General features: G+C 43.7%; 1 protein-coding gene across 1 annotated transcript in view; it reads right to left on the bottom strand.

Moving 5' to 3' along the window:
* Positions 1–12683, bottom strand: part of LOC123771515 (ionotropic receptor 93a-like) — a 56256-nt gene extending 43573 nt beyond the window's left edge. The window contains exons 1-2 of the mRNA XM_069313615.1: positions 12528–12683; positions 1032–1172 (exon numbers count right to left, since the gene is read on the bottom strand). Coding sequence (XP_069169716.1) covers positions 1032–1172; positions 12528–12577 — 191 coding nt within the window. The 5' untranslated portion in view covers positions 12578–12683. The remainder of the gene's footprint in view (positions 1–1031; positions 1173–12527) is intronic.
* Positions 12684–13118: the final 435 nt, after the last annotated feature.

Raw genomic sequence — 13118 nt, 5'->3', positions numbered from 1 at the left:
CGTAGTTCCGTCAAGTCCTGTGCTACACAAGTCATAGTGCACACTAAGCGCTGAATATCACGTTCTTCCTTGACAAGGCACAAAACGCTGTTGATATATTCTCGAAATAGACCTTCAATTTCCCCCCAAACTCCCAAGTGTTCAAATAAATTATCCGAACTTCCCAAGTCTCATTGATGTTCTTCTGATCGCTGTGACGTCAGTTCTCGACACCTCACGTCTAAGGTTTTCCCAGCTTAGGGATCGACTTCCTCTTGATCAGCTGCTTTTCATGACACCTCCAGAAATGCTTCCTCGCTGGTGAATACAGCGAGGACATCCTAGCATGCATCTTGTCCACACCAAAATAATGCTCAGACTCTTGTCTTATTCAGGACATGTTCGACAATTGCCATAGCAACACATCTGCTCTTCTGCACATAATGGATGCTTACGGACAAAATGTTAAATGATTCATGATAGATTGAATTGAGCACGAGTAATCGACCCTTACATGTTTAATATACATAATTCGTATGTATAGAGCCTCATTGTGCCAAAAGTGACATCCCATCCATCAGCCTCACTTTAATTACTCATCCTCCCTCACAGCTACCCACGTCTTCTCCATACAACCACTACAAATATAAGATCACTAAAGTTCGTGTCACAGCTTTGGAAAATATGAACAAAAGCCTGTCGACAAATAATTGAGGCTGGTGCTGGCATAAGGTAATGGAGGCGGTGGAGGTTATACGTCAAATTTGGACAAGAAAGTACCAAACGACAAGGTACCAACAGCCTCATAATCTGGTAATTATGGGTTCACTCTCAACTCCAAGATGTGAACCCTGAGGTCATAATACATTGTTCAGTTTGTTTTGTCTCTCTCGACCCTCAGCAATGGTCGACTCTTGTGAAATGTATCTTTCACTAATAGGGATTTATATTTTCATAAATGCCTTTGTTATATTATTCTTTTGACATTCGTAAGAACTGGACCAATACAAGTTATATTTCGTATTGTGTAATTTCTAGTGGAAACTTCATACTTGTTGAACTTATCCGGGAAGAGAGGATAGGTAGGGAGCAGGAGGCCACGAGCTGCCGTCCACCAAGCAATCCTCACTATCCTGGCTCCAGAGGCGCTATACGGCAGGTTCACATACACGCTCACAATAACATCACATCGCCTGATTAAACATGGAAAGAAAACGATGAGTCACAATAACGGAGCTAAAGACATGGTGACCAAACAACACATCAAAAGATAGGGAAACTACGATATTGTTTCGGTCCTATCTGACCCATTATCAAGTCATCATTATTATACGATTTATACTGGTCCAGGACGGTCTGAAACGTCGTAGTTTCTCCATCTTCTGATGTGTGGTTTGGTCATCAACATGTATAGAAGTTTTTTTTTTGTCATTAAGTAGGTGTTTGTGTAGTTCCACTAACCTATCTATATAATACACACATTGGCAGTCATTGCCAGTCCCCGTGGCGAAGTTTTTTCTTTATTTATAAAATAAACACAAAATATACAAAAAAGGACAAATAACATTGTACATAGAACATGAAACAGACATGAAGTAGAAAACACATAGCACAATGCTCTGAACCTTCCACAGTTTACAGAACATAAACACAAATTGGAATAAACATACAGAAAATAACACAGAAAACATGTACAAAGACAAGCCGCTACTGGGCACAGGGCAAGAACCATATACACTTGAACACACACAGACCGGGAAAGACAAACCAGACCCACACACACAAGCACACACACTGGAAACAAAAACCGGCACACGCAGGAACCGGGGAGGAGAAAACCCATCCACATGGGATACACACACAAGTTTTTCATGAAAAACCATGAAAGCCACACACCATATAAAACAGACACATAAATTCAATAATAAAGAGGAATAGAAAAGAATAACATAACATAAATCAGTAACAGAGCAAGTCACGGCACCAACACAGGGAGCACAGAACAGGGCAAGCCAGAAAGGCCACACGGAAACCCTAAGAAGACCGGCACACACAGCAACCGAGAAATACAGAAGCACAGGCTAGCGCAGGAGCTGGGAAATGACACCCACACCACACACACATGCATACACAACTAGATCCACCGGAACACGCAGGAACCGGGAAGAACAGCGCACGCACACACCAGGAGCAGCACAAGAATACAACACTCACACAACCCACAGCACCAATCATCGAGGAGGGCCGAAGGAGGGTGAGGGGGAAGACAATAGGAAAACCCACCCACACTAACAACCGAAATCCAACAACCCGAACCCAACAAACCCACACTCCAAACCAAGCAAACACCCCAACCACGCCCAGATGCAAGCACCCCCCAACCACCAACCTAACCCCCCACCGGCCCCAGAGCATCACCCCGAACATACGCACCCGTAAGCCAACTACAAAAATTCACCGGAAAAGAACGCCGCAACCACCACCAGGTAAACCGCAGCAGCCCCTCTCCCCCAGAACCCGAGCAAGCCCATAATCTTCAGGCCGCCCAACCCACATACAATACACATAATCCGCAACAAGACACTCAAAGTACTGTGAAGCCTCCGGGAACCCGGAGGAAAACAGAGAAACAGAAACTGCGTGTACAATGCAACCTCGCGACCAGCCCCAAATCCACCAAGTAACTAAAACCAACCAAACAAAAGAAGACACTCAATGCATTGAGACCCCCATCCAACACCAACCCCTGATGCAATGAGACCCAAAACAAGGCCCTGGCCTTGGTAAAAACGTCCGGGATGAAACCCCCCCCCCCCCCCCATCCTCCCTCACACATAAGACCAATGTAGAGAGGCGAACCAGATGGTACCTCCCGCACCACACATAACAATAAACCCGACATTCCAATGTCCGAGCCCGCTGTCGATCCATGGGGAAACACCGAGTCACAAACCACACCCAAGGAAAGGACCTTACAAGTGACAATCAGCGCCCGCTGATAAAATGTCAACGGACGTGCCGACAACAACCCGATCGCAACCCCAACCGAACAGGAAACAGCATCCCAATTCCAATCCAAAGAGCGGTCATACGAGCTAAACCAAGTCAACCCAAGAACCCGAATGGAAGAAACTACCGGAAACCATGACACTGCCCACTCATGGCAGGAGGCCCAACCACCCATCCCCATCAAACAAGATTTATCACGATTGACAACGGCTCCTGTGGCCAATTCAAACCGCCGAATGAGATGCTGCACCACATCAATAGAACCTTCGGAAAGCACAAATAGCACTACATCGTCAGCATACCCACAAATCGGCAAACGAAGACCAGAGGGCAACCGAGGAGGAACAACCAAGGCAAAAGCTTTGACTGCATGAAAGAAGGGTTCCTGTAAAAGTACATAAAGCAACATAGACAGCCCTGACGCATGGACCGGCAAACAGGAAAGGGAGCACTAAAAAACCCACTTAGACAAACATGACTGCTACAACGAGCACATAACATGCGGACCCAGGCAACAAACAATGGTAGAAACCCAAAACACTCTAACGCTCGAAACACAAAGCCCAACGATACCTGGTCGAACGCCTTCGACCAATCTAAACTAAGCATTGCAGCTGACAAGAGATACTCCGAGGTATACACGAGCACATCTTGAAAAAGAGAATTGCAATGAATCAGGGACCTACCCGGAACACGACACACCTGCTCGACAGAGAACACAGAACCAAGAACACCACGACAGCGACCCTCCAAAAGCTTTGACACAGCCATATAGTCAACATTCAACAAGGAAATAGGTCGCCAATTCGACAAAAAAAACAAATCCCCAGGCTTCGGGAGCAGCAGAATGATCTCATTTATTTATTTATTTATTTATGCATATACAAGAATGTACATAAGGAATGTGAGGATACAAATATGGTAATTACAGTCTTGTAAAGCCACTAGCACGCGCAGCGTTTCGGGCAGGTCCTTAATCTAAGAAAATTTTAAGGAGGTAAATACTTGCAAAATTTATAGACAAAAAAATGATAACAGATTACATGAAATGAAAAAAAAAAAAAAAAAAAAAAGAAGATGAGAGAAAATTGTAGGTACAGTATATTAAAGCACATAGGTAGCTAAGATTGATTGCAATGACAGCTTAAAATGGTAGTTGACAACAAATTGGTAGGCACAATACAGCAGAAACAATATAAGATTGATTGCAATGACAGCTTGAATGGTAGTTGACAAAAATTGGTAGTCACAATACAGCATATGGCTAGCACATAAAAGAAGACAGCAATGAACACAATGATAAGGTTGTTTGATATTACATAAAAATTAGGAGATTGGGTAACACTAGGTACAGAGCAAATTTAAAGCTCAGTGTAGGAAACTAAGAAGATGAAGTTAGGTACTTTTTGGTTTTGCTTTTAAATAAGGCAAAAGTTTTACAGTTTTTCAATTCACTAGGGAGTGAGTTCCATAGACTAGGTCCCTTAATTTGCATAGAGTGTTTACACAGATTAAGTTTGACCCAGGGGATATCAAAGAGATATTTATTTCTGGTGTGGTGATAATGGGTCCTATTACATCTGTCCAGGGAGAGTTTCAGAGCATGGTTTGCATTTAAGAACAGGGTTTTGTAAATGTAGTTGACACAAGAGAATGTGTGGAGGGAGTTAATATTTAGCAAGTTTAGGGATTTAAACAAGGGAGCTGAGTGTTGTCTGAAAGCAGAGTTAGTTATTATTCTGATAGCAGATTTTTGCTGTGTGATGATGGGCTTAAGGTGGTTTGCAGTGGTAGAGCCCCATGCACAGATACCATAATTAAGATAGGGGTAGATTAGTGCATAATATAGTGAGAGGAGAGCAGAGTTAGGAACATAATATCTGATTTTGGAGAGTATACCAACTGTTTTAGAGACTTTCTTAGTTATGTGTTGAATGTGGGTGCTGAAGTTGAGTCTCTTGTCTAGGAATAGGCCAAGAAACTTGCCATCATTTTTATTACTGATGTTAATGTTGTCTATCTGTAGCTGAATTGCATTTGATGATTTGCTTCCAAATAAGATGTACTAAGTCTTTTCGATGTTTAATGTTATTTTGTTCGTTGACATCCATAAGTGGACTTTTTTTAATTCATTATTCACAACATTATTTAGTGTATGTGGGTTGAGGTTTGAGTAGATAAGGGTAGTATCGTCAGCAAACAATATAGGTTTGAGAATATTAGAGACATTAGGCAGATCGTTTATATATATAAGAAATAGAAGAGGTCCTAAGATGCTGCCCTGTGGCACTCCAACGGTAATTGGTAGAGTGGAAGAAGTTGTATCATTGATGGTTACATATTGGTGTCTGTCACTAAGATAGGATCGGATGTAGTCAAGGGCAAGGCCTCGGATTCCATAATGCTGGAGTTTAAGTAAGAGGTAGTTGTGATTAACAGTATCAAAGGCCTTTCTTAGGTCAATGAAGAGTCCAATCGGAAACTCATTTTTGTCAAGGGCTGAGTAGATTACGTCAAGGAGACTAATGATTGCATCGTTGGTGCTCTTTTGGGACCGGAAGCCAAACTGGCAGGGGCTGAGTATGTCGAATTTTACGAGGTAGGAATAGAGCTGTTTGTAAATAATTTTTTCAAATATTTTTGATAGAATGGGTAGATTTGATATTGGTCTATAATTGTTTATATCCGCCGGATTGCCTCCTTTATGGACTGGCGTTACTCTTGCTTTTTTGAGGATATCAGGGAAGGTGTGATACTCTATAGATTTGTTGAACAGTAGTGCTATGGGTGGGGCAAGGGCATGGGAGGCTCTCTTGTACACAATGGACGGAATTTCACTGGTGTTCCCTGCCTTGGTTTTTAGAGAATGTATGATGGACACAACATCTGCCGGGCTGATTGGTGAAAGGAGAAGAGAGTTTGGATAGCTGCCTGAGAGATATGTGTTAATATGTGTCTGAGTCTGTGGGATTTTACTGGCAAGATTAGCACCAACCGATGAAAAGAAACTATTAAATTCATTTGCCATTTCTAAATCAGTTGACGGTATATCCCCATGCTTGTAGAGTTTTATTTGGTTATGTGAGTGTTGTTTAGTTCCTAGGATACTAGAGATAGTTTTCCAAGTGCTTTTCATGTTGCCTTTTGCTTCATTGAATCTGTTCACATAATATGCAAGTTTTGCCTTTCTTATGATACTGGTAAGCATTGATGAGTACCTTTTAGCTACTTCCTTTGAAACTAGGCCAATCCTACCTTTCTTTTCATATTCATGTTTCTTGTTGATTGAGTTGAGAATGCCACTTGTGAGCCATGGATTGTTTAATCTTTTGTCAGTTACTTGCTTGGTAAGAAGAGGACAATGAAGGTTGTAGAGGCTTAGAGTTTTGGAGATGAAGAGGTTAGCTAATGAATTTATATCATGGGTATTATTGAATTCAGAATCCCAGTTAATATTGTAAAGTGCCTCTGTAAGATTGTCTAAAGCTGATTCACTGTGTAGCCTAAATGAAAGTTTCTTGCTTTTTGGTGGTGTTATGTCCATGTTCGCTATGAGAAAGGTAGGATAGTGGTCAGTTGTTCTGTCGTAGATTATACCAGATACAAGGGGAGCTGTTATGTTTGTCCATATGTGGTCCAAGGTAGTGGCTGATGTCATCATCATACTGCGATGCGGGCAGGACGCACCCCCAGAAACAAGCCCTCACCACCTCTAAGAAAACCTCCCCAAGCACATCTCAAAAAGTAATATAAAACTTCACAGGAAGGCCATCCGAACCGGGCACCCTCCCAGACCAAAAGGATCGGACCACACCCAAAAGCTCCAACATCGAGACGTCCCTCACTAATGCAGAACAATCCGCACCCAACAACCCTGGCGTGCTACCCCGCAAAATAGAAGCGGCTAGCTCCTCATCCACTTGCACCTCCCCATACAACTCCTCCAACTCCTGCCGCAAGTACATCAGGACCCCATCCGTGTTCGATAATACGGAACCGTCAGGACTATGAAGTCCCTTATAAAGGACACAGTCCTGAACAGCTTTCTCCTTCCGCAAAAGAAAGGGAGAAAGCCGTCCCCTTTCCACCCACTCCCGCACCCGAACCCCGTCTGCCAACTCGTCCCGCAGCCCACAAATTCGCTCCTTGCACACAGAAATATCTGCAAAACAATCAATCACTGCATTCAGCCGCACATACAATCGAGACAGCCGTGCCTGAAGCAACCGCAGCAACCCAAACCTCCCCGCCTCCTCCCTCTTTGCAACTTTGCCAAAGAAATGCCGATGCTGCATCTTGCACCATTCCCACCAATCTAAAAGAGAAGAACAGGTACACTGCTGGGCAACAACCCAGACCCATCACTCCCGAAACTGAAAACATACCCATGGACAACGCAGCAGTCTACAATTCAACTTCCATCACCCCTTACCCACCTTCACCTGACTTAAAACACCAACTCGGACCACCACCAAACAATGATCAGAAAAAGCCACCGGAACAGTGCAGAACCCTCCCTCCTATGAACATAAAACTGATCAAGCCTAGAACACGCCCCAAGCGCAGCAAAGGTAATACTCCAACGCACCACCACACAACGGCAGCATCACAGAACCTGCAATTCTGCAGAGTCTCGACCAATGCCCCAGAAATATTTTGCAGCCAGGCACTATTGCAATCCCGCACATGGGTGATGCAATTAATATCCCCACCAAAAATCATATCCCGCATATCATGGCGAAAAAAATGCAGAAGCCCCCCATTGAAAAAATCATTCCTCTCCTGATGACGCGCTACCCCCGAGGGAGCGTAGACAGTCAATCACCAGTCAATCAGGAATCACCACCCCAAGCAAACCCGAGCAAACAGCACCCGTCCATTCTCATCCATCTCTGTGTGAAGCACGGAGATGGACACCCTCCGAGAAAAAAGCATCAACGTACCTCCAAAGGACATCCTCAGCGGGATAAGCATTATATGAAAATCCTTACACAGGCGATGTAAAACAGTCACATCCTTAACATTATGCTCCTAAATAAAAGCCACATCCACACGCTGCTCACGAAGTATATCAACCAGACCCAACTGTACAGCAAAATCATGCAAACCACGCACATTCAGGGATGCACATGTAAGAGAGGGCGCCAACGGAAGAAACAATCAAGCCTCCCTAACCCCTCAGGCCCCACCGGTGGCGCACACGAACTCACCACAGGAGTGGCAGCAGCAATACACTGGCTACTGACCCGCCGCCCCACAGAGGACAGCCCCGTAGAGACGGAGGCCCCAGACGTCTTCCGTAGCATCATAGAGACAGCCATACCTTCTTCCTCCAACACTACTCCAGCCACCATCTCTCAGCTCGCATCCGCATCCACATCCAGCGGGGAAACCACGTCCCGACAGCCCACCATGCCACCACTAGGTTCCACGACGACAGCAGGGGGAAGGGGGGGGGGGGGGGGGGAGTGCGCCCAACCAAAGCCACCCCTGGTAAAGCCTCTACCCTCTTCCCAGAAGGACCTTTGCTTCTAGAACCGGGGACGCCTGAGCCGCCAAGGGGGAAAGGCCCCCCTGCACCCTCAGAAGGACGCAACACACCCCGGGCAGCAGGAGCCCCACCGGCCGCGTCGACACCAGGCACGGGACCACCAACACACGAATCAGGCGAAAGCACACCGCTCCCAACTACAGGTCCTTGCACCACTGCCACCGGAGCATCCACCACAACGGCAGAAGCACTTGGAGCCGGATGCACGTCTGCATTGACTATCGTCACAACACCCGCAACAGGCACCTCAAGATCCGCAGGCCGAACTGGTAGGTCAGGCTGAGCAGGAACAGGAAAGACATCTGGTTCAGCCGACTGGAGGATGGCACAGCTCACATCAGCAGGTCCCAGGACCTCAGGCTCAACCTCACTGACACAAATGAGGGGGGGGGGGATCACTCTCTTGAAAAATGGAAGGCCCCTCAGCCGCAGCAGCATGGCACCCAGCCACGTAGTGACCCTCCCCACACCGGAAACATGTATGTGGTTGGCTTGAGTAAAAGACCCTTATTGTGAAGCCAAAGAAGTGAACTCGAGATGGAATAGCACGATTTAAACGCATGGCAAGCGTCCGAATGCCAAGATGCAAACCCTCCAAACGCCCAGAGCGTAAACAATTAACACGATGGGAAAAAAACAGTACGAAACCTTGCAAAGCAGGCACGCTGTATAGATTCAAGAAACTCTAAGGGAACCCCGTGGACACTCACAAACTTCGGCGGCATACACCGATCCGAAACCATAACAGTACCAGCAGAATGAGGCAGCTGGAGAGAACGGCCATCAAAGCTATGTACGAAATGCTGGTACGAATCAGATAAAGCAAACGTCACCACCACACGACGATCCGACACCTTCTCCAGTCCATAAAGATTCTTAATGTCCACTTGAAAGACGTCCAGGAGCACCACCTTCACAACTGCCGAATCTGCAGGCGCAGAGAACTCCAGTCCTGCAGAGTCAACCCATTCTCAAACTTGCTTATAGTCAATATTTTGCTTATGAATAAGTGCATATGTGACATACTAATTTATTGTGAATATTTGAGTTTACCTAGAAAAGCTGAATAGAAAACCACAACCTAACCTAACCTTAGTATGTTAAGATATTACAATTAGTACTGAACCTATACCTATACTGAAATTACAGTTTTATTAAAATAATATAACAAAACTAAAATATTTAAATAAATTGTAAAGTAACTCAGGATAGTGTCAAATTTTATATAAAATTTCTATTGTTTAATAAAACTGAAAGAAAAAGTTAGTGCCTTGAAAAAAATATGACTTGGAATATGTCACATACATACTTATTTATAAGAAAAATAGTGACTTAAGCAATGAGTCATATATGTTCTGTTTTGTGGGAGAGCAGGTTGGCAGAGTCAATCCGCTGGATAGGGGACCCAAACGACGCCATAACTCCTGCTGCCCCACCGGCTAGCTGGCGCACCACACCACAAACGGCGACCCTCACACACGCAACAACTGAGGAACGCAGGTGCTGTGACTGCCTACCCCCCCCCCCCCCCCCTTCCCCTGACGGCTAGGCAGCGAATCTCGGTCCTATCTGGCCCATTATCAAGTCGTCATTATCATACGATTTTATATTGGTCCATGACGGACCGAAACGTCGTAGTTTTTCCATCTTCTGATGTGTCGTTCGGTCATCAACATGGATAGAAGCTTTTTTGTAGTTAAGTAGCTGCTTGTGTAGTTTCACTAACCTATCTATATAATACACACACATAATGACACGAAGTTTAAACTATGTGGTATGTTAAGGTCTCACATCCTTGCCCATTATGTTCTTGATTGTCCGTTGATTAATGTATATAGAAACACTGAGATAAGACTGTTCCTGAACAAATAGCCTGGATGTGTCACAACGGAAAGGTTGATGATATTCTGGAGAGATATAAGAATTTTGCACCAAGACTGTAATCTTTTGTTGAATCATCTGCATGTCTCGTGCAAATTGTCTATACATTATACATAAGTCATAAAAGTATTTGTGATACCATACTACTTGTGTAAAGGAGGAAATGTATATGTTTATCTCTCAGAATGTTCGGTAATATGTTTATTGGTTGTGATGTGTGTCTATGTATGTATTAACACGATGTACTGAACAGGGTGAGAATAGCTTGAGCTACCTCATCCCTTTGTGTGTATTTTACCTCAATAAACTTATTTAAATTTCAATACACATTGGCAGTCCCCGTGGCGAAGTGGTAACACATTCGCCTGGCGTTTCACAAGTGCTTTGGCCTGTGTTTGTATCCTGACTGGGAAGGATTTACTTGGTGCTTATCCTTAACCTCTGTTCAACCGAGCAGAGAATGGGTACCTGGTTGTTAAACGATTTGGCTGGTCGTATTCGGGGGCGAATTAGAATTAAGGACTTGCCTGAAATGCTATGTGTTAGTTGCTGTTCAATCATGTAAGATCTCTTGCATATAAAAAATAATAAAAAAAAGTCCTCCAGGTCAGAAATTAGAAATATCAATGAATAGTATTAATAAGATTATTATATTTCTTTGTATAATTATAACTTAGTTATTGTGTTTAATATAGTTCAGATCTTAATGTTATTGTTAAGAAATAATATAATCCCGATTTTAAATCCATTATTTAGCACTACTTATACAACAACTCTTGAAAATTGAGGTTGAAAAATGACAGATGTTATGAGCAAGAAACAGTTGTTTGTTTCTTTAAAACAAAATTTGGAATTTATTATTGCAGGTAAATAACAGGCAAATCAACAGTCCAAAACCTAGGAGGCGGAAAACAATGTATATCAATTATGTCGGAAAAACCGACACCATTTACTGACATTTAATACAATAGGCAGATAATATTGCTGCTGTTTTTTACTAACAAATTAACTCAAAGAAAACGAGAGTCCAGTGAAAATTTCTCCAGAAGAAAACGGAGATATCATTGCCATATGTCGCCTTTAAATTCTCCAGCTATAATAATGGGAATTTGTTTAATACATCAGTCTCTAGATTGTAAAAATTTTAAGAACATTTTCCTTGAACCAACTTGATTATCAGTACTAAAATAGAGTAAATGTGGGCACTCTTTCCACGTCTTGATAAAACTTATCTGTGGAACAGCTGATGCATTAGTGGGAGGGAGGCCAGCTGATGCCATATTAAATTTTAACGTAACGATAAGTCTCGCATGGAGCTCCACAATTATTTCCTCTAGACATAGTGTCATGGGATGTAAAGAGCTCCCATTATCAGGACGATCTTCATCTACAAACAGGGAAGTGTCCTGAATCCGAAACCCGTTATCTTATTCATTCCTGACCAGTAATGTTAGGTAGATTAAGGTAAACCGGTGAGAACGCATGGAGAGCAACCCAACAGGGTAAATATTACTTAAATCTTATCCAATAAATTACCATATTTTCCCTGATATAGCTGTAATATATAGGTTAGATTATTATTGTTTGTGCCCTTTGACAGGTGAAATTGAAGGGGAATAAGAATTAGCACTAACTACCTAGCACAACCAGTATCATGTGATGAAACCAGTCTCGCCCATACGGAGTATCGGTCGGCATGTTCTTTCATGATAATAACTGGTTGTCCAGGCCAAAGCTACAGTACAGATAAGGCTTCCCCAGAATTATTCCCAATATAAATAATTGAATAAACACCCTGAGAATGTGTAGGAAACGATTTGTGGGAATTAACTCGTATAGTCAACTATAAACATCATACAGTACGCGATCGAAATATATAAATTAACCTAAGAAATTATTCACTATATAAATTTATATAAATTAATTCATTATAAATAATTCAATAAATCCCATGAGTCAGTTTCCCCACAAATGACTTAAAAATATCGATCCTGCGAGAGTTCTCTGGAAAAAATGTAATCTTTCACATTGTAGTGAGGTGAGTGACTTACCCGCCTCAGTAGTGTTGTGAATGATTTTGAGTTAAATTGAATCAATTCTGGTTTACCTAGGAAACCGTGACCATTCATCCAAGACAAGCAGCATTGCATTCATCATGGAGAAGGTCCAGTGAGAGCTCACAAGGACATGAAGGTGGTGGAGGGGGAGGCGGGTGACGACCAGGAGCCTCGTCGACCACACCAGGAGGCGGCCCTTGAGGGACCACTGGGCAAAGGCGGCGAGGAAGGCGAGGTCGTCGCTCACCACCACCACCGTCACGCACCATGACACCTGCCGCACCTGTTGACGTCAACATGGTAGACGTTATGTGAGAGTGACCTACCCGCCTCAGTAGTGATGTTAGAGTGACCTACCCGCCTCAGTAGTGATGTGAGAGTGACCTACCCGCCTCAGTAGTGATGTGAGAGTGACCTACCCGCCTCAGTAGTGATGTGAGAGTGACCTACCCGCCTCAGTAGTGATGTGAGAGTGACCTACCCGCCTCAGTAGTGATGTGAGAGTGACCTACCCGCCTCAGTAGTGATGTGAGAGTGACCTACCCGCCTCAGTAGTGATGTGAGTGTGACACTACCCGCCTCAGTGGTGATGTGAGTGACCTTCCCGCCTCAGTAGTGATGAGGGTGACTTTCCCTTCTTA

Source organism: Procambarus clarkii, chromosome 76, assembly GCF_040958095.1.
Source record: "Procambarus clarkii isolate CNS0578487 chromosome 76, FALCON_Pclarkii_2.0, whole genome shotgun sequence".
Lineage (NCBI taxonomy): Eukaryota > Metazoa > Arthropoda > Malacostraca > Decapoda > Cambaridae > Procambarus > Procambarus clarkii.
Note: the sequence above shows the minus strand (reverse complement) of the source record. Positions and strands in the feature narration are given on the sequence as shown.